Below are 21,719 nucleotides of genomic sequence, written 5' to 3'. Positions count from 1 at the left end.
TAAACTGCTTTACCACTATTGAAAAAGACTCAAGGTTTTGAAATGAAACATTATTAAATTTAATAATAATAATAATAATAATAATAAATTGAATACATTAATTTGATTCATTATTAAAATGTAATTAATTATTAATTCGATTGTCCTCAGTTTTAGACAGCAAGCGTGAAGGATTTTAAAATATGCTCACTCTGACAATTAAAATGTGTCTTTGATATTAAAATCTTGTTTTAACATTCTAATTTTCTTCAGATCATCTTTGATTCCTCAGAGTATTTAAAGCATAAATTTGGTTGATGCAAATAAATAAATAAATAAATAATTAAATAATAAAAAAACATTTTTCACAGTTGTTTTGGTGCAGGTTTTGATGAGGGGAGGCATTTCATACATTTAAATTAAAGCCTTTCTCTTTTTGTTTTTGGTTTTTGGAGCATAATTTACAAATCAATTTTCCACAAAAATCAGACACTTTGTGTCCTTAAAATATTCTGTGCATTGGATTGGAGGTGAAATGTAATATAACCAAAGTATTGTGGCTGCAGGATATAAAAAAAATAGAAAATCATTACATGCTCGTTGCTATCTGAATACATCCATATGGAGATACTAATAAAATAAAACCTTGACCCACTCCAATTTATCAACGCATTTCATGCATGTGCAGAGATATTTCTACATAATATTGATAATTGACTTATATAAATGCAATCTTTGCCTCCACTCCCTCTGTTCTTCATTTATATTTTAAACAGTTTGAATGAAACTTGACGAATGTTTGCATGATTTTATAGATTTTCAGTTCTGAAGTATTAAATTGCCATTGGATGCATCTGAACATCAACCCCCAGCAACATAAGTTGCCCTTATGATTTGAACATCATGGTGATCAATATGTCACCAGCCAACATGCAGGAATACAACCGATTTTGTTTTAATGTTGCAGATTGTTGCTCAAAAGTGCTCGTTTAAACACAGCACCTCACCCTGGTATGTAAAAGTTCCCTCCGCTACTACATCCAAAGCAGGAAATCATAGTTTATTGATATGCTGATCGATGCTGCCTATCAGTGACGCAGAGTTATCGGATTAATGCGTCAACCCGCAGGACAGATGCGCTGTTATTTCTGTCCGGCTGTACTTTGGCAGCTTTAAATTTCTCTGCCCTGTTCTGCCCGCCCCCAGCAGCAGCAGCAGGGATGGAGGGATGGATGGAGGGAGGGATGGAGGGAGGATGGAGAGGTGCAGCCGGGTCGGTGAGGTGGAGGTACAGCCGTGATGCTGCGACCAGCTGCGCTGCTGCGCTCAGACAGCATGCAGGATCAAGGTGATGCAGCGTGGATTCAGCATTTTGTTTTTGTAATCACTTGTCTTAGTGCAGCCCGAATGAGCAACATGCAACGGTTCGGGGCGCACGACGCGTGACGGCTCTCTGTCCTGTCCTGATTGCGCCGTGACGAGACGTCGGCCGTCCACGGTCCATTGATCGAGCCCGGCTTGTTGGTGACAGTCTGGTGTCTTGGGTCGGTGTGTGCTATACGGGAGGAAACCGAGATTCATGTCATTGTTTTCAGTTCCTTCGCGATATCACCCTTGTGGTTCACCTTGGACTTAAAAATACGCACGAAAGGTAAGACTCGATGTGATCCTCAGCGCTTATTGCTCCGGCTTGTGTTGTCTCACGTTTCCGTCATCTTGTAACATAAACCTGCTGCTCAGACTTGCAGACTCATGGCTTTGGAATATTAAATAAGGCCGACTTCATGCCGGCCGTGAAAGTTTTGACTTTGAAAGTGAATCCAAACGTGTCTGATCACTTTTAACTCTTTCAGCGACGCCAGCGCTGAGTTTCTCTGTTTGACGGACAAACACATTTGCATATGTTGAATAATTGAAGGAGAGGTGTATGATTTCTGTGTTGGGCTCCGAGACAGTAAAATGGAGGAAGGTCTGCTGCCCTCCTTTAATGTAATCCATCCTCTTCCTTGTGACCTGCCTGTCTGACAGGCTTTGAAGTGGACTGTTATCAGCAGCACAGCTGTGTGTCCTTATGCAACTTGCACTTATCAGAAACAATCCATCAATGAAGGGGTCAAGGATTAATGAGCATCACCAGGAAATTTAACTGCACTTAAATAGGTAAGAAAACAATTCAAATGAAAAGTTAGCTACAGCCCAGTGATGCAGGTGCCGGAACATAGAATATGATGCAATTTATTTTTCACAAAATTCCAACCCCTTTAAATCTCCTAAACTCTTGAACGTCACATGGTGTCATGGTGCAATAACTTTCTTTGCTTAGATGACATGCAGTCCGACCAATTTAATAGAGTTTTTTTTTAAATATCAGAATAAACCCAACTGCTCTGCAGTTTGTTCAAACATGAGCAAACACGTCTGTTGATGGTTTAATTTTACAGGTTTAATTGCAGTAAATTCCAGCTCTTTAAAGTAACAACCCAAGAGTTTGTGAACATGTCTGCACAGCCAACAAATCCCTTCTGGATTTGTGTTTGTAAAATTATTTTAAAACAATGCATCATTTAACTTCCACTTCCACTTTGTGATCATGCGCTGCTTCTGGTCCCAGGCTGTCAAACTCATTTTCATTTTTCATATCAGGATTATGAAGTTCTTCAGTGGGCTGGTTGTGGCAGAGTTTTTGATAAAAGCACTTAAGAAACCATTAAAACGTGAATGAATAGTCTCAATGAGTAACTGACACTATGGAAAGATGTTGAATTATATTTAACATCTTTCCATATTGATGTAATTTTGCTATATTTTGATGAACTGCTTTGATTTCATTGATAAAATATTATTTGCACACATAACTGTCACCTTAAAGGTTTTATTAGCGTGTCCCTTTAGACTATAGAGGATCACATAAAAAGAGATGGCGAGCCAGACTTGCATGGCTTTTCTTTTTGAGAACTGCTCTGTGCATCTTGTTGCAGGCTGATGGATCACCTTCCACAGAAACAGCTCAGCTCAGACCCTTGTGGTCCCAGCATGCTGCCTGGACCCTGCGCAGGGATCAGAGTGAGTCCAGCTTTACTTCCACAGCCCTCAGTGCCGGAGCCACGTGTACTCAAGCCATCTGAGGGGCTCAAAACACAGTTAGGACCAGAGCTCACACAGGCGCCTACCAAAGGGACAGGCCGGGTGCAGTCAGGGGAGGATCGACCCACTCCTCCACTGTCAAGCATAAGTCGGCCCAGACCGACTGCTCTTGGAACTAGAACAGCCTCAAAGCCAGCCAAAGTCCCACTGGAATCGTCTAAGGAAATAGATTTGATTCCTGTTTGCATTCCGGCTCCTCACAGCGGTAACACAATGTCGCATTCCTCGTCGGAGCCCTCGTTCCTTCTGAGCAACCCCCAGAGCCCGCAGCCTTACCTTAAACCGACTCTTAGCCCCAACCTGACCCCAAGCCTGAGTCACAAACCCAGTCTGAAGCCTCAGCCCCAGAAGACCGCCTCACCTGGGACCGCAACTCAGAGCCAGACTCAGTCTGAGGGGCCAGCAAGAGAGAACAATGACTTCAGGTAAGACCAGCAACACTCATGCTGAGTCATTTCCATTGTTTTTTCTGATGCAGCAGGTGCAAAGATCGTCTAGAAGGAAAACTGACGCGTGGTCCTTCATGTCACTTGAGTCAAGGCAGCAAATTTCTCTAAGAGCCGTAGGGGACCGACACAATCACAGCCGCTTGACTGATTTCCCACAGGCACTTTAGCTGAAGTCCTTGCTCATAAACAAAGGCTGCTTGAAAAAAACAGTTTCAACTCTCAGCAACTCGTTTACACCAGCAGTAAATGTTGTTGGTCTTTAGACAGAATGGTCCCAATGCTGAGACAAACACAAATTTTACACCTGCAGGATTTCTTTACGTGTGAAATAAGAAACTTCTTCAGTTGTGAACAGTCCATTCAGATCAACACAAAACAAAATATCATAAAAATATTAATTAACATTATTTTTAAAAATAAGTGTACCCAATTTGTTTGTTAAAATATATAAAATCCTGTGCTTACAATTACAGATATTGTATATATAACTTCTCTTTATTGTACTAAAATAAGCAAATCAAACTAAACACAACTAAAGAAATTTGTTGTATTTGGCCTGTCTTTATAGATAAAGTAGTTTTTTATATATTCTTCAAACATCCATAAGTTATTAAGAGTATAAAAGCTGAATCAGTCAGATTTTTACTTTATTTAAACTTGAATGCAAAGTTATTACCTTAGCCTAGCAAAAGTATTCACACCTTACCTTAAACCGACTCTGGCCGTATTAGTTCAAATCAGGTGTTTTAATTACTTAAATGTCATAGAAAGTCAGAGTGTTGAAATATTGAGTCACAGAAAGGGCTTCTTTAGGGCTTCTTTAGCCAATTTGTTGTTTTTTTGTGCAAAATTTGCTTAAAATTTCCACAACAGATGACCTAATGCTCATCTTTTTTTCATCTTCATTTCCTACATACAAATATATATATATAGTTATATGTTTAACTAAAACACAGAGCCTTGTTCAGCCTACCTGGGAAAACAGGAATTAAAAATAAAGTGTGGGATGTTGTTTCATAACCAAAACCTGCTTCAAACTTCTCAGTGTCTTGATTCCTGACCTGCCTGTCATGTTCGTCTGCCTTCACAGAACAGATGAATTCACAAAGTGATTGCAATACAAAAATGTGGAGTCCATTTGATTTTTTTAAACTTGCGCTGGGTTTTATTTAGAGCTGAAAGGGGGTGAATAAAAATGCATGCTACAGGTTTTTATTTGCTTCAAATAAAAGAAAAAAAACTATATTTTTTCCTTCTACTTCACATTTGCATGTTATTTTGTCTTGTTTCGTCACATAAAAACCCAATAAACTACATTTTAAGTTTGTGGTTTTAACGTGACATTTAAAAAAAAAAAGTGCTGTGTGTATCTCTGCAATTTAGTTTTCAAGCTAATTTATCTCTGGATTTTTGTTTGCCAGTGGGAATTTTCATCAACGGTGTACGCTTTTCATGACAGAATGATTAAATTACCATTCGAGAAAGCCAGCAGAATTATATGTGCTGAAGTTGACATTTAAGTGTGAGCTTATTCAGCCACCCGTCTGCTCAATTTTATAAAATATTCAGCTCGATCCATTTTTTTCTGACTGGTAGTACTCAGCCATGTAGATACTCATACACACATAGAAATGCTTAGCACTTAGTCATCAATGATGTTTGCTGAGGTGCTTAATTGTGTTTTTTTTTGTTGTTGTTGTTTTTTTGCGTTATGCAAAAGCCCGGATGGAAGCTTTTCCTCTGAGGATTACATCGCAGCTCATGTTACATTTTCACCTACACAAATGAATTTGAGTCCAATGCGGCGTTCCCTTTGCTCTTATCCGTTTGTCAGGGTGTACATTGTCACATGGAACGTGGGATCAGCTGTCCCACCAGATGACATCACGTCTCTGTTCGGACCAAATGTTTCAGATGGGAGCATTGACATGTTTATCATCGGGTAAGCGAGTATTTGTGGACGACTCAGCAGTGCCAGAGCGACAGCAGTAGATGCCCACTCAGTCATCTGTGGTTCTCTCCCCCTACAGTCGCTGTCCTTTTTTAAAAAAAATTAAAGTTTGGGTTTTGGTTGTTTTAAACATTTTCTTGCTTCTGTCACCATCCAGACTCCAGGAGGTTAACTCAATGATAAACAAGAGGCTGAAAGATGTTCTTTTTTCAGACCAGTGGAGTGAGCTTTGCATGGACACGCTCAGTCCCTTCGGATATGTTCTAGTAGGTGCATCTATCATTCTCCACGTCCTTCTTTGTCTGATTGTAAAAACGTGATGGAGTATTTTGTCACCTTCCTCATCTGTCCAGGCGGCATCGCAGCGAATGCAAGGAGTGCTTCTGCTTGTTTTTTCCAAAATCTGCCATCTTCCATTCCTCAGAGGTGTGCAGACCCAGAGTACACGGACGGGACTCGGGGGATACTGGGTATGAACACCGACGTGTCGCTGCGGTGCTGCGCAAATTGGTTTGGGGGTAGAGTCAGAGTTAGGTTGCAGATAGAAGTCAGGCCTGCGCTCCATCCTGCTGGCAGCTGCGTGCACGTGTGGGTGAATACTGTATGTCAGTGTGTGACCTTCCCGTGCATGTTGATGTCAGCATCCCCCGCTGGCTGCTGCTGCTGGTGCAGTCACCTTCTCTTTGAGGTCAGTGCAGCAGCAGGCTGTCTGGCTCTCTGATGCTGTGGCTTGATGTCAAAAAAAAAAAAAAAAAGAAACACTTTGTCCCCCGGCACAGATCTGGTTGATGTACTCTGGTTGTCCTTTAGGTCTCTATTGAAATACACTCTCTTGTTATTTTAAAGGGGAATAAAGGTGGCGTGAGTGCAAGAATGACAGTGTTCGGCCACCCAGTGTGTTTTCTGAACTGTCACCTGCCGGCTCACATGAGGAACTTGGAGCAGCGGATGGAAGACTTTGAAAGCATCCTTCAGCAGCAGCAGTTCGAAGGCGGGACTGCCACCGGTGTCCTGGACCATGAGTGGGTGATTTTACTCATAAGTCATGCTTTTTCAGGTGGAGTAATTACACGACATACAGTTTCAATTATTAATTATATATCTGACCTTTCACACATGGCTAAATTGGTAGTTCATTCAAATTGCTTAGTTTCCTGGCAAGAGCTTTCAAGAACAACATTCAATTTGGAGAAATGTTTGAAAGTTAAAAAAAAAAGAAAAAAAGATTGAGTTTTTGCATGTAATAATAAGTAGATTTCCAAACAAGGTATCAAAAGCCTGACTTTGAGCTGGATGATTGAGGATTGAAGGATTAAAGATCAGGTCAGTGGAAGGAGAAATGCCAATTGAAGTGATCTCAGCTAAATATGGTAAAGTACGCCAATCCAATTATTGTGTGGATCAAAAAAATTTCACATCCAGTAGAAACATTTCCAAAACAAAAGTAACTGCAATTGTTTGTTAAAAAAGAGAAAAGTACTCAGAGTTGTTAAGCTGCTCAGACCTGAGTAAAATAAACTAGCTAGAAAAATTGCCAAAAAGCAGAAATTACTAATAATACTTAAAGAGTACATTTAATAGTTCAATATTATTTAAAAAAAGATCAATTACAAATCTGGTGTTAGTGAAATAGGGTGCTAGGCATTTCTCATTACTTTATTTTTACTTATTGTTATCAAAAAACAACAGTGAAAACAAAGTCTACCCCCATTAAAAGCATTTGAAACTACTTACAGTGCCACTTTTAAAACAAGCTTGAGTTGTTTTAATGTTTCTGCAAAGTGAAGGTGCTGTGAATCATTGTTTTGTCAGTTTTGTTTTCCTCTCACCTACACACAGTTATATTGGAGCCAACTCTCCCACATGCTGAAGCTGCACACATAACAAACAACTCAGGGGAGATTTAGGCTTCAGAATAATTAAACTCAAAGGAATAAATGTCCAAGTTGGCACGATAAAATCATGCATAATGAACAATAAGAAATAATTCACTAACCTGCCTGGCTATTCAGAGCAGTTCATACATTTAGCACTTATTGCCACTCAGGAAACTGACATTTTCTTCATCTGCAGTTAAACCGTCAGTAGTTGACAAATTGCCGATTGGCCACAATTTCAGAATATAAAATACTCTTTTATTTGGGTAAAAAAATAATTCTGGATTTTAATTCTTTGCAAAACAATCTTGGGCAAGATAAAAATATTACTGCAGCTTCAACACTTCATGTCACTGAACGAATTTAAAAATCCACTTAGTAACTGTTCGACTGAAGAGTTTAATTGCTTTTTTAAACCTCTCTTAATTGATTTTATGATGTGTTATTTATGTTCTCTTATGAGTTTTTATCTGGTTTTGTTCTTATATGGGTTTCAAGATGTATAAATTGGATGCAATATTATTTATTCCGTTCAATATACTGTGAAAAGGCCCTAATCTCCCTCAAAAAAGGGACTTAATTTTAAGGGACTTCGTCATCAAATAAAGGTAAAGTAAGACAATTAAGAATTTGAAAAACAAAAATAAACTTGCTTTCTGAGATATCATAAATTTAACAAACATACTTTAGTAAAATCAATAATTACATAATAATACGACACCATTATCTGTGATGCAAAAGTATTTCAAGACTATATTTTGTGTTTGCAGCGTTGTGTTTTGGTTTGGGGACCTAAATTTCCGTATTGAAGACTATGACATCCATGTGGTGAAATGTGCCATTGAAAGCAGCAAGCTGCCTCTTCTATGGGAACGGGATCAGGTGAAGCAACTTCATAATTTAAAAACAGAAGCATGGATTTTTTCTGGATGGGATGTCTGTTGATTGCAGCCAGCAGAGGGAGCTATAGCCCTAATTAAAGAAAATAGAAAGTCTGCCATTCTCCTTTCCTGTTTTTTTCTCCAGCTCAATATGGCTAAAAACACAGAGTCCATCCTGGAGGGCTTCATGGAGGGACCGCTCAAGTTTCCACTTACGTATAAGTTTGATGTGGGAACCCACACATATGACACCAGGTCTGCACATACAGAGTTTCTTTTTCCAAAATAAACCCTGAATAAGATATATTTTTTAAAAATCTCATTAAGAGATTTCAGAAAAATCTCTTAATGAGGTTGATCTTGAGTTTATGATGTGAAAATATGTTGGTAAATGTATCCAATGAGAAGAAATAAATCAGAAAAAATGTCTTAGAGCAGCAGCTCGAAGACTTAGCAAACCAGCAACCTACACAGGAATTTAAAAGAGCAATATCAAGTCTGCCTGTAACTCATTACAAGAAGTTGAGACTTGACTTTTGACAAAAACTGTAATTCTCAACACTAGGACTTTGGTAGGATTCAGGTAGATGTTCCTGCTCCAATTCTGACCAGCATTGTTACTCTGGTGCCAACAGATGTCAGCGATCTTATTTCTCTAAACATTGACAGAATACTTTATATTCTTTAGTCATTTAGTGATTGTGCAAGTCTTTTCTACACATAAACCATAGTCACTGTTTTACTATAGTTCAAATTTAGATCACAGTTTTTGTAAAGAAAGCAATCCCTTATTGAGTTTTGATTTTAAATAGAGTTTTGATTTTCCCATTCAGATATGTAAATTCCTCGTTTTTTTTTTTTGCTTCAGAAAAGAACCTTTTAAAATTACTTATCCAATTTGAAATCCTAAATAAAGACTGATTTTGATTTAAGTCCCATATTAATTTTCTTCTCTATAAATTATAATGACTGCCCTCATATTTAAATACATCAGTGCTAAGAAGAGAAAACCCGCCTGGACAGACCGCATCCTGTGGCGCCTTCGTCGCACCGGCTCCCCCGTTCCTACCCACAATGCATCTTTGCAGCGGGGTCTGACTTCCTGGTTGGGCGGAGCCACCAAAGTGATACAACATAAGTATCAAAGTCACATGGGCTTCACCATCAGTGACCATAAGCCTGTTTCCGCGTTGTTCTCTCTGCAGGTGAGGTCACATCTCTTTTCAGTACGATGCATTTTTTGCAAGTATAGTTTATGTATTTTAACTTTCGAATTATAGTTCCCATTCAGGGTGGATCTACCTCTGGTGGAGCTGCAGGTAAATAAGGAGTGGTGCAAAGCATCAGACGCCACAGTCAGATTCACTGTTGCTTCAACATATCAGCGCAGTTCATGGGACTGGGTGGCAATATACAAAGTAGGTCATGGAGAAACTCTTATATCAAACGTTGACACTTTTCTTCCAAGCATTGCTAACACATTTCTCACTGAACAGGCGAGATTCAGGCATCACAAGGATTATCAGGCGTACGTCTGGGCCAAAGGAGAGCACGCCACACAGGTGTGTTGATGACTGCAGCTTTAAAAGTTAAAGTTGACTCAGAGCTGACTGGGGTCATTTCCGTAGGTGTCGTTCTCAGAAGAGGATCTGCCGAGAGATGACTGTGAATACATCCTGGGTTACTTCAGCAATATCATGAACAGCATCGTCAGTTTGTCTTCGCCAGTTCAGGTAGCAAAGTTTCATCAGATAAAATTACTGTTACGAGGTATGCAGTGCACAATTCAACTTTTTAGTATAAAAGAAAATCTATATGATGCAATATCTTATTGACAAAACTACCATAAGATAAGTACAACTGAATTAGTTTTATTAATTCACCTTGTTTATCAGATCAAAGTTTTTAAGAATTTTTAATTTTCTCTTTTCTTTCTTTTCCATCAACACAATGATCTTTCCTCTCTCCTGGAGATTTAGCATCTCAGTCGCTATTATGTACTTGACATGAAAACGAAAGTCAGTCTGAATGGCCACAAAGATCATTGACTCACAGACCCTGAAATGTTACAACCAGAAGCTGCATCCAAGCAGTCTTTTATGATGTTGCACATACTGTTGTTGATGATTTCATTCAATATATTTAGCAGATCTTCTTCAGATCGAAGCTTATTCTTGTTAAAATATCTCAGTCAAATTCTAAATTTAAGTCAAATAGTGGCAAGACTTTAAAAAATGGCATTTGCAGACACGTTCCACCCAAACTGACTGCTGAAAGCTTAAGCTGTTTTGCAAAGAAGAACTGACAGATTATTTTAGTCTGGAGATGAGTAAAGCTTGTAGAGACCTGAAGCTGTAATCACAGGTAATAGTGCCCAATATACATGCATACTACATCTCTTTTCTTTGTAAAAAATGACTATAATTTCCTTTACACTTCACAATTAAGAACTACCTTTTGAATCTATGGCATAAGTTCCCATAAAATACACTGACGTTTGTGGTTGAAACAAATTGTGACAAAATTCAAGGAGATTAAAACCGTTACTTCCTTTAACAATAACCTTCTTCTCAATCCTCCACAGATCAGGATGCCTGCTGTCAGCCCCACTGTGTGCCGCTCTGACAGCTCCAATGTCAGCTCTGAAGATGACAGCACCATGGTTCTGCTGGCTCCAAACTCCCGCAGTCCAAGCCCAAACACTGGCAAAAGGCATCATCGCCATCGCCGTAGTCGCAGCCCCGCCGTCCCTGCGATGTCGTCCAACCCCCTCCCTGCCTTGCAGGGCCTCAGCTTGTGTCCTCGCACCAAGGAGAGCCAATCACGAAGCCGCTCGCCATGCTCTGCTGCTAAGAAGGAGCGCTTGGTCTCCCCCGACACTGTGCCGTCCCCCACCATCAGCCCCCTCAGCCCTCGCAGCCCCGTGTCTCCGGGCAGCGGGGTCACAGCGCCGGAGGCCCTGATTGTAGCCATCTTAGGTGAACACAGTCCAGCTCAGGTCAGCCCCACTGGGGTCAAACAGATTGGGAAGCAAGTCGAAACAGACAAACGAAAGACTATAAAGAGGTAAAATAGGAAAAATGACATCCACACTATCATGATCTGGCCTGAGGCAATCTGAGAGAAGCTGCACCTTTATCGACTATCATGTAGTTTGCAAACATTCCACGTTGCAGCGTTGCAGTTTCCTGTTAGAGAACCTATCATCATCTCATACGACTCTGTGCTGTATGTATATCTTTGAGTGAAGAATGTGAGCAAACTCTCGAAATGTTCTCATGAACTCAGAAGTGATGAATGTAAAGCCAAACGTCTGGCTAAACCTGCGACAGAAATGACCAGCTATCACTGAAAGCAATATGGATCCATGCTTGGTATCAAAATAAGGACTCTGAACCAGTATTGATGGTATTATAGGTCACATCCAGGACAGGACGTGTCTGTGTGAGTCAGAGTAGTGTAAGCTTAACTTATTCATTCAAGTGTCCAAAACGTGATGATTTTAGCTCTATACGACTTGATCCGTGCAAACATTTAGTTTCAGTGTGCAGTTGACTGTGTCACCTCAGTCTTAAGTTGTAGTCCTGAACCAAGGCTCGTATTGTTCTTAGCCACTTTGTGAACACAACCCCTGCTCCTCAGAGCTGGTTTCTGACACCCAATGTTTCCCTTCCAGGACAGAATGTTGTTTGATTGTGCAAATAAAACGTGAACAAATAAACAATAACCAATCACAATTATTTGATTTGCTCTGCAGATAGTACAATAACTGTGTGTTTTTGCATATCTCTTCTGAAAAAAAAAAAAAGATGTGCACAACTTTTTGACATTTTTACATCTACCTAAAACCTATGCACTGTACCACTTTTGTTTTGTTTTCTCAATTAACCAGATCCTCTTCCATTAAAAATGAGAACGTTCTACCCTGAGTAAGAACCAGTGCCTGCATGCAGCAGCCTCTCTCCTCATGGACGTGTTTGTTTTGCTGGAGTTGGAACACGCCCCTCAGCACCACATGGTCCAGTCGGGGCTCTGCATCACTTGGCTGGAAGCAGTGGACTGTGGGAGTCCCATAAATACAGCTCCCTGCTCCATCATCACCCACTCAGCTGGCTGCAGCCGTGGTCGTGTCGGTGATAAACCCAGGTGAAGGCTGCTTTTGGTGCTACAGTCTCCCTCCCCCCCGACCCCGGATCTGCAAACAGGACTGCCAGCTGCTAGCCCGCGTTAGCTTAAACAAGATGAACGGCCATCTGAACGGTTTTTACAGCGACTCCCTTCATGATGAAGACTGCTTCCTCTTCACCTCCGAGTCAGTCGGAGAAGGTCACCCTGGTGAGTTTTAGTGTGTCTGTGCAAAGCGCCGCCGTCCATTTTACTGACCCAAACGATTAGCCTAGCATCCTGTTAGCTTCTCAAACAAGGTCATGTGGCTGATTGTTGTCAAGCTCTACGTGCCAGTTGTTTTGTGCGCAAAACAATGGATTAACAATCCGGACTGGTAATAAAGTTAAAGCAAAAATGACCGGGTTGTACAGAAATTGTGATTAAAAATGCGTTTGAGCAGAACATTAGATAAAGCTGGCTCTGTGAGCCGCTACATTGTTTCATCCAGCTAAAAGCTAAACTATTAGGCAACTCTCACTGTGCTTCTGCAGGAGCGAGTTTCACACTGTGTTCTTTAAGAACGATTTGTAACATTTTTTATGCTGGGAAGCTGTATTTTTAGACCGATGGGAGACTCCAGCTGGTGCTGGAGCAGCTCTGTGGCTAGGCGCTGAAGCTAACATGTGGCAGGACTTGTGGTGCCTGTCAATCACATGCTGTCTTCAGTCTGTTTTTGGCACATGAATAAGATTAGTTTAATGACTTTAAAATGTTTCATCTAACTTTGATTATCTATAAAACATGGACCCAGGACCTTAACTTTGGTTTGAGTGAAATGGTGGGAATAGCTAAATGTAACAATATATATATATGTATATTTTTTTTATTAGTTTTCATAAATGTTATCAGTCTAGTTTCAAAGCTGGTGTCTGTTTCAATACTGACTCAAACAACTTATTTGTTGCTTAAAATAAGTAAAACATTCAATGCGAATGAAATCATTTTTTAAAAGCGCAAATAGGTTTGGATAAAACTGGTTCACACTAGTGCATGAAATCTCCATGTAAAAAATGTATATATGCTGACCCACCTTTATCATTATGTATATTTTTTTGCTTCTTGAAAATGATTGAAATTGTGTTTATTCCTCATCACTTCTTTTCCCCTAATTATAGATTCATAAATATAGTTTTATTTGTTCAATCACTTTTTTAGATCTGAAAACAGAAAAAAAATTCTCTTTTATAACTCTGCACAATTATTGGAAATCATTTGATTACAATAATACTTAGTTATATTCTGCAGGAAGTGTCAAAGATGAATTATCATCAAAGTGCACTCAACAGGCTAAATTATTATTTTCTCAAACATCTTTACATTTGGAACAAAATGGCCAATAAATTATTCGCACTAATATTGCAGTGAAGGTAAATTTATGATGATCTTGAAACCCTACATTTTAAACATTTCTACTTTGATTTCTTTTATGTTGGCTTTATTCAGTCCAGTTTTTACTTGTTTACTGTCAACACAGGACTTCCTGCACAGGATACAATAGTATCAATGTTTTTAAACAAACAAGTGCAGCCAAATATTTAACAAATTGTTTCATGTCTCATAGAAAAGCTACAAATGTTGCTCAAATATTTGTTAGAATTCTGATATAATTATAAATATCATTTAGTGCTTTAATTTCCTTGTGTAACAGAGCAAAACATCTAAACAAGCTCAATATTTAGACTAGAATTTAATATTTGCTGCATCTGTCACATCTGAGAGTTTATAGAAAAAGATAACATGATCATATTCATAAAGATATGGTTTTGAACATGCATTTTGTGAATGCAAGTGGTGGACCTGTCGCAGTTGTCGGCCTACCTCTTAAAACACCAGCTCTACTGCTAAAGATAATAGGCTTACCTCTTCTTCTAAGTACTGGACAGACTATCTGCCCATCTGTGGGTGCAAAGAATCCAAATCAGTGGATATTTTTTATATGCAACATTGACTTTACATTTACGAATATTGGGTAAAAGCGTATTTGGATTCTTTCAGCTTAAATTTGCCACCAAAAGTAAATCTTTGAAATGTTTACAATTTCACACACAGTGCAATGGTTGGTATGACACAGAGATGAGATGGTTCAGGCTGGATTAGCTCATTGCTTTGCTAATCTGTAGGTTCATTTTGCATCCATGCTTTGCTGCTTCATATATCTGCCTGAAGTTTTAATTCTTTATTGATGAATAACGACTGAACAATTTACTTTTAATTGTGTATTTTGTGAGTTTTGCATGAGACCTTTCCATTTCTTGTGGTTCTGGTCTTTGTTTGGACCAGTTGACTTTTATGTAAGATGACAGATCAAATGAAAATAACCCCCAAGGGACTTTTCTGCTGGCAGATAACATTTATTGGAGTCACATAACCATATTTTCTTGAAGTACAGAACTAGTTGATTATAGATAATTGCATTATATTGTCTAAAAGCAGAAAGTACACAGCATAACAGCCTCCAGCTGGCGCTTTTTTAAGTAAACACCCTGATAAGGGACTGCTGCGTCATGGAAGAACACATGCGATTATTACGATGGATGCTGAGGTTCACTGAAGAACGATTGTTTACATCAGGCTCATCTGATTTATATGCAAGTAATAGATCTGCCACATTAAAATGGTTTGATTCATTAATAGTTTAATAAAGGTTAAAAGACAGGGTCGCTCTCCTCAACAACCTAAAGCATTAAAACAAATTAAAGCTTAATTACAGAAAACCTTGAGCTGAGACTTTCCATTTCCTGGAAATGTTCTTATCCTTTTTCTATTGGGTTGTTCCTCCACAGATAAGATTTGTGACCAGATTAGTGATGCGGTGTTGGACGCTCATCTGATACAAGACCCTGACGCCAAAGTAGCATGTGGTGAGTAACCATAAAGGTTGTTCTTTAAGGGGGAACTATTATATTTTCTTGAACAGATTAGTATATGTTTATGGATAGAAAACGCAAACAGAATCACAGTTGTACAACCGTACATCTTTGAAAAGCAGAGGTAGTTACTGGATTGTAAGTCGACAACAAAACACTTGTTTATTCCAGCAGCCATTGTACAGCGAATACAGCGGTAAATCCAGCTGACCAAATGTGCAGAAACTCTGCTGGGGTTGCTAGGTGATGGGCAGTGCCTGCTGATTAGTGAGATTAAATTAAAAAAAATTTTTGAAACCCATCTTTTTCCAGACCAAAAAAATACACAAAATGAGACTTTTGAATAATTGACCCTCTATAAAAAGAGCTGCATCTCCACTGAGCTGTAACTTTGAACGCCACTGATCTAAGAGTTCAACCTTTCTATTAGATCAGTGGAGAACAAGCTTCAGATGTTTTCATGGGATTAAATAGTGGAAATAATATTCATCTTAAAAAAATATTGACCCATTCTACCCACACTCAATTATAGCTTAAAGGTCCCCTTTGTTTTTCTGGTTGAAAATGATTGTTTGCTTTGTAGCTGAATACACCAGGGAGGGAGATGATGAAAGCTCTAAAAGCTTTCAGGTTTCAGTATGGTGGTCCTCAATGGACCAGATGAATAAAGATAATATTGTTCCGTTTGTGGTTGTGAGCTTTTCCTCATCTTCATATGAACAGGCCTGAAAATGTTTCATTGTCACACAGTTTTGTTCAACGTTGAAGGCAACAAAGTATAACTTAAGTAGCGTAGCGTTGGTGTTTAAACAGTGTTGGACTCTGAATTAGATTTAGATGTAGCACACTAAATGTTTTCTGTTTGTCCCCAGAGACTGTAGCTAAGACGGGGATGATCCTGCTTGCGGGGGAGATCACCTCCAGAGCCACTGTTGACTATCAGAAGGTCGTCAGAGAGACGATCAAGGACATCGGCTATGACGATTCCTCCAAAGGTACGCTTGTAGAGAGAGGAAGCTGGTTCAGACCCAGTTCAATGCTGCTAATTTAAAAAATGATGTTTTGAAAAAGAGGTAAACATGGTGATGGTAAGCAAATATGGATTTGTTTATTTTTTTAACAAACTAGCTAATAATCTCGACCTGGGAGACCTCTTCCTTTAGTATTCTCACTGAACTACACAGCACACTGTGTAGAGAGAGACATCAACCTACTTAATACATTTTAGAACTGGGTCCTTTTCCTTAAATATATTTTAAAGTAATTGCTTAAAATTGAAGATGGAAAACATGCTCAAAGCTAATCTGAAAAATTATATATTTTTTTGATAACTTTTAGGTTAGCAAAAACAACCTAAAAGTTTTTTGGTTTTTTTTGCAACATCTAATGCAAAATGTTGTGATAAATTCAATGCATTTTTGATTGATGTTCATTTTGATTTAAAAGTAGAAGCTGATTGTGTAATATACCAACAAGTTTATTGTTGTGGTCTTACGAGGAAAATAATACATTTGTAAAGTTTTTTTATTTATTTTTTTGTTATGATTATTTCTATTTTTGTCCAAACACAGAATTATTCAAAACAAAACTTTTAGCTATTACATTATCAATCTAACTGTTTGTGGAAATAATTGTTTTAGGATTTAGTCGAACATTAATTACTACAAAATCTCCTTACATCTCAGTAAGGAGATTTTCTGCTGCTGCAGCTCTTGTGAGTAATTGCTCACATGAGCATTGGTTTTCTGGATTGAACAGATTTCTTCTTCAAAAGTTGAAGCTGATTTGTTTTCCCCAAGGTGTATCGTGAGTTATACCCAAAACCTAGAAGCAGATTTGTGGAGAGAAACTTTGGGATTGTGAAGGTAAAACATTGTTGGGGCTTTACGCAGTGAAGCTTTTGGACTCTTTCAGAGTGAGAGCAGCCATGGACTGTGCTGCATTGAGGTCATCGAGGGGGAAATGGATCCGTCTTTGACCAGCTCTTGTTGTTGAATAAATTGAAAACAGTCTTTTTTTCTCTCTGTTTTCGCTCTAGACATGTTGAACTGTCTAAAGTCTTTGTCTAAAGTAGCAAACGAACAAGATATTTTTAGAAAGTCTGACTCTATGTCTTCTTTGACTAAGAGTTTAAGATTCAGAAATGGAGGTGAAGCAAGGAATCACTTATTTCAGCAAAAATATGTTTATATCACATCAAGAGCAGTAGGTTCAGAGTAAAATTTATAATTTAATGCCTAAAATGCGTCCTGAAATCTAAGACTGGGAAAGAATGGAATAAAGAATGTGGCAATTTTTGAAGTCAACAATGGAGGATTTTTAGCTAATTACCTGGCAAAGTTTTGTGGTTCTTTACTCTGGCCAGGTGAAATGATTCTCCCTTTGAGGTCACAACCTTTTTTCACAGGTTTTGACCATAAGACCTGCAATGTGCTGGTGGCTTTGGAGCAGCAGTCTCCAGACATTGCTCAGGGCGTTCATCTCGACCGTAAAGAAGAGGACGTTGGAGCCGGCGATCAGGTTTGTGTTCGGTCAGCAGTTCAACAAATCAGGTGGTTTGGCCTCGTTCATCCTGTCACTGCATTTCTGACAGGGTCTCATGTTTGGTTATGCCACGGATGAGACGGAGGAGTGCATGCCGCTCACCATCGTTTTGGCTCACAAGCTCAACGCCAAGATGGCCGAGTTGCGTCGGGATGGAACGCTGCCGTGGGTCCGACCCGACTCTAAAACTCAGGTTAGACAAGCATTAAATTAGCATTTATTATTATTGTTCTTAAAGGACAATTACATAATTTATTTTAAAAATGTGGATAGATGTCATCCAAACTTTATAATGTTGGGCAAGAAGAATTTAAATATTTTCATTTTAAAAGGAGTATCACTGCCATCTAGTGGTCATTTTGTGCCTGCCAGGATCTTCCTATGTATAAACTATTGTAGAATTACACATTTTAAAGAATTAAATTTTTTTTTTCATAATTAAATACGTAATCTTGAGGTTTTTTTTTTGTATTTTATATAAGTTTCAAAATGGTCACCAAAAATTTCTTTAAAAAAATCTTAACTAAATTGAAGTCTTTTTTTTTTTTTTTTTTTTAAAGGATTTTATTGGGGAACTTTAAGTACAAATACACCTTGCATGGTTGTGTAATTGCAGGATCAATGTTAACTAATTTATTTAGTGTATTTATGGTGAAACAATATGTTCTACAATTAAACAATAACTTGTATATGCAAACCAAATAAATATTAAGCAATTAGTAATTAAAATTTTGTAATTTGGGTCCATTATTATGAATATGTTATGATTACAGTCTCCTTAAGATTCTCCTAATATTGGAAGAATTTTATGAATAGAAGCATTTATTTAGTGTTAAGACTGTTATTTGAATCAGAGTTGTTGATGGACTAAAGCTAAATAAGGCTCGGTAAAACCCATTAGAACATGTATTTCTTGTATATCTCCATAACTTGCAGAAACAGTTTAATCATCACCAGGTTCTGTTTAGATTTTCCGTCTGTAATTGTCTGAAATCTGAGTTCTTCTTCTTCTTCTTCTTCTCCATCCAGGTGACCGTTCAGTACCGGCAGGACCGAGGAGCCGTGGTGCCGCTGCGTGTCCACACCATCGTGATCTCTGTGCAGCACGACGAGTGCGTGAGCTTGGAGGAGATGCGTCACAGCCTGAAGGAACAGGTGGTGAAAGCCGTGGTCCCGTCTGGTTACCTCGACGGCGACACCATCTACCACCTGCAGCCCAGCGGCCGTTTTGTCATAGGTGGTCCACAGGTGAGAGAACGGCTTTACTGATCAGTTTAAAGCATCTGGATTACATATATTCATATTTATGTTTGATGTAAAAATATAATAAATTTTCCATCTTTCCTGCAGAGTGATGCTGGTTTGACTGGACGTAAGATCATAGTGGACACCTATGGTGGGTGGGGAGCCCATGGAGGTGGAGCGTTTTCTGGAAAGGACTACACAAAGGTCGACCGCTCTGCGGCGTACGCCGCTCGCTGGGTGGCCAAATCTCTGGTAAAAGCTGGACTCTGCAGACGCGTCTTGGTCCAGGTAAGAGTACATCTCACCTGGTTGTGAAATGGAGGAAAAAAATAAGCAAGTGAAGCCGAAACGTTCTGGAAATATTTAATATTTTCAGAAATTATAAGGTTGTTTAAAATCTGCCCGGTTTTAGGTTTCCTATGCTATTGGAGTTTCCCATCCTCTGTCTGTCTCCATCTTCCATTATGGGACCTCTCAGAAGAGTGAGAGAGAGCTGCTGGACATCGTGACAAAGAACTTTGACCTCCGCCCAGGGGTCATTGTGAGGTGAAAAAAAATTTAACTAAATATTTAGTTGAATTTTATTTTTTTAAGCAAGAAGTTGATAAGCTTCCAAAAAACAAAACTATGGTGTGATGCTTTTTGTTTTTGTTTTTTTAAAGCAAAACAATATGTTTTTGTGCAATTCTACAAATAAAGTCAACAAACTGACTCAATGCTTTACTAAAGGTCCAAAATGTCATAAACATTGGCCTTATAAATATTGCTCCATTCATTAAACCAGCTGAACTCTGACCTGCTGCTTGGTACTGTAAGGAGAACAACTTTTTGTGCAACTGTTTCTCGTTTCCACAACATAATTGAGTAAAACAGCAAGAAGTGGGAACCAGAGAGGTCAAGACGGGGTCTAAAGGATAAAAGATTGTCTTTTAGCTGCAATTGGCATAAATTTTAATTAAAAGTATGTAAAATTGAAAGGAAAAAAAAAACTACATAGACTATCCTGCTTTGGCCTTTTGTTGCAAAGTGTCAAGGAAAATAACGGCTCCAGTTAATACCGAGTTATGCAGACAAATGTCTGAGCATTTTACTGCAAATTCTCTCAATGGGGTTTAAAAAGCAAATTCAGCCAATTGTTCAGCTCTATGACCGGCTGTATGTTTGAGGTGTTGCCTTAAAATAAATCCGCCGCTGGACCTCCCAATTGAATCGACTGTGAATTTATCAACTGGACACAAACATAACAATGAGGGCAGAATCCTGAAGTGGCAGCTTAGTAAATATAAATCTCTAAAGAAAGTAAGAGATGCTTCTGATATTCTGATGTGATTTTTATAGTATTTAGCAAAATGAAATGAACCAAAAACTAAAGGAAATGAAAGATGAAGACTTCTTCATGTATCTTTAATTTCTTAATGAGTGATGACCTTTTGTTTCTCTCCAAGGGACCTCGATCTGAAGAAGCCCATCTACCAGCGCACGGCTTCCTACGGTCACTTTGGTCGCGATTTGTTCTCCTGGGAGATTCCCAAGAAGCTGAAATACTGAGGCACTCTGATCCCCGTCACACACACACACACACACACACCATCCTGCAGATAAACCTCTTACCGTCCTCTTCTCCTCTTCTTTGCTTTACTTTGCTTGTACATCAGAACACCATCTAATTAGTTTTTGTCCAACTGTTGGCAATGTTACCATTATTTTGCCTGCTGCACTATAATTTTTACTTATTTAGTATTTAAAATTAAGAGTTTTATAAAGACAGGTTTCGAAGGAACATTTAACCTACATCTTGTTGCAGTACAGATGAAGAGATGAGCCAGTTCGTGCTCTTTGGTGTGCAAAAGGTTATGTTACAACTTTGTTACAAATGAAAGTCAGACCACTTTATTTATGTAGTTGTGTGCAGCCTCTTCATGCCATTGTTTTTTCTGACGTTTTACAGAGAAGTCAGAAGCTGCTAATGGTTTTGTGGTTATGTTGGGCTGCACAGTGGTTTCTGTATTATGTAGATATTTTCTATCCTTAAATCTCGCTAGGATTTTTCAAACTTTGTTCAAAAATGTTGACTAAGATAAAGGCACAAAGATCACCTTATTCCTGAATCAAACACTCCATCGTTGCATCGGCTCAATGCTCAGATTATTTTTTGTGACGTTTGTTGCAGTGTGAGACCCAGTTGGTGTACTGAATGTATTCCTCTTCCTTTTCGACAGTCGGTTTTTGGGCGCTTTGAATGTTTGAACTTCCAGTTTCAAATTATATTTAAATAAAATCTAATCTCCTCTGCTAGATTTTTCCAGATGGCCCCTCTCGTCCACTTACTTCACCCAGATATCAGCTGAATACCTGGCTTTCATCTAGGTGGCGCTGTTTCTCTAAAAACTACCAGAGCTAAGATTCGCCTTTGGCGTCTTCAGCTCAGTATTGTGGTTGTTTAGTGTTTTTAAACAGGAAACCCTGATTACAACTGCTGCCAAAATAATAAAACACTAAAATATAACTTAAACACCTGCTTGAGTTTGTGGTAATTTATACCTTTCTGCCACTCTGCTCTTTTAAAAAAATTAAATGCATTTCAGAGATGATATAAAAAGGTGGCTTGGTTCCTA

The 21,719-nt window shown here is 38.8% G+C and overlaps 2 protein-coding genes across 2 annotated transcripts; both read left to right on the top strand.

Moving 5' to 3' along the window:
- The first annotated feature begins 1,234 nt into the window (after positions 1-1,234).
- LOC129366324 (inositol polyphosphate 5-phosphatase K) lies at positions 1,235-12,018 on the top strand. The gene is made up of 13 exons (XM_055040106.1): positions 1,235-1,630; positions 2,958-3,548; positions 5,407-5,514; positions 5,681-5,789; positions 5,877-5,993; positions 6,370-6,545; positions 8,171-8,282; positions 8,427-8,536; positions 9,276-9,486; positions 9,562-9,699; positions 9,778-9,843; positions 9,910-10,014; positions 10,866-12,018. Exons 2-13 carry the CDS (start codon positions 2,962-2,964, stop codon positions 11,349-11,351), a joined length of 2,325 nt encoding a protein of 774 aa, XP_054896081.1. The 5' UTR covers positions 1,235-1,630; positions 2,958-2,961; the 3' UTR covers positions 11,352-12,018.
- A 284-nt stretch (positions 12,019-12,302) lies between these two features.
- On the top strand, positions 12,303-21,616 carry mat2aa (methionine adenosyltransferase II, alpha a). Its single transcript, XM_055040107.1, has 9 exons — positions 12,303-12,616; positions 15,232-15,309; positions 16,188-16,310; positions 17,723-17,835; positions 17,909-18,052; positions 18,889-19,107; positions 19,210-19,392; positions 19,517-19,650; positions 20,550-21,616. Exons 1-9 carry the CDS (start codon positions 12,523-12,525, stop codon positions 20,650-20,652), a joined length of 1,191 nt encoding a protein of 396 aa, XP_054896082.1. The 5' UTR covers positions 12,303-12,522; the 3' UTR covers positions 20,653-21,616.
- The last annotated feature ends 103 nt before the right edge of the window (positions 21,617-21,719 follow it).

This window comes from Poeciliopsis prolifica, unplaced genomic scaffold (assembly GCF_027474105.1).
Source record: "Poeciliopsis prolifica strain line A6 unplaced genomic scaffold, Auburn_PproV2 SCAFFOLD015, whole genome shotgun sequence".
Classification (NCBI taxonomy): Eukaryota; Metazoa; Chordata; class Actinopteri; order Cyprinodontiformes; family Poeciliidae; genus Poeciliopsis; species Poeciliopsis prolifica.
This window is presented reverse-complemented; position numbering and strand designations above follow the sequence as displayed.

Excerpts from the sequence above, each read along its gene's own strand:
- LOC129366324 (XM_055040106.1), top strand. The coding sequence starts at position 2,962 with ATGGATCACCTTCCACAGAAACAGCTCAGCTCAGACCCTTGTGGTCCC. Across the intron at positions 5,994-6,369 it reads CGGGACTCGGGGGATACTGG|GGGAATAAAGGTGGCGTGAG; the intron begins GTATGAACACCG and ends GTTATTTTAAAG. Across the intron at positions 8,537-9,275 it reads ACCCACACATATGACACCAG|TGCTAAGAAGAGAAAACCCG; the intron begins GTCTGCACATAC and ends TAAATACATCAG.
- mat2aa (XM_055040107.1), top strand. The coding sequence starts at position 12,523 with ATGAACGGCCATCTGAACGGTTTTTACAGCGACTCCCTTCATGATGAA. Across the intron at positions 19,108-19,209 it reads TTGTCATAGGTGGTCCACAG|AGTGATGCTGGTTTGACTGG; the intron begins GTGAGAGAACGG and ends TCTTTCCTGCAG. Across the intron at positions 19,393-19,516 it reads GCAGACGCGTCTTGGTCCAG|GTTTCCTATGCTATTGGAGT; the intron begins GTAAGAGTACAT and ends GCCCGGTTTTAG.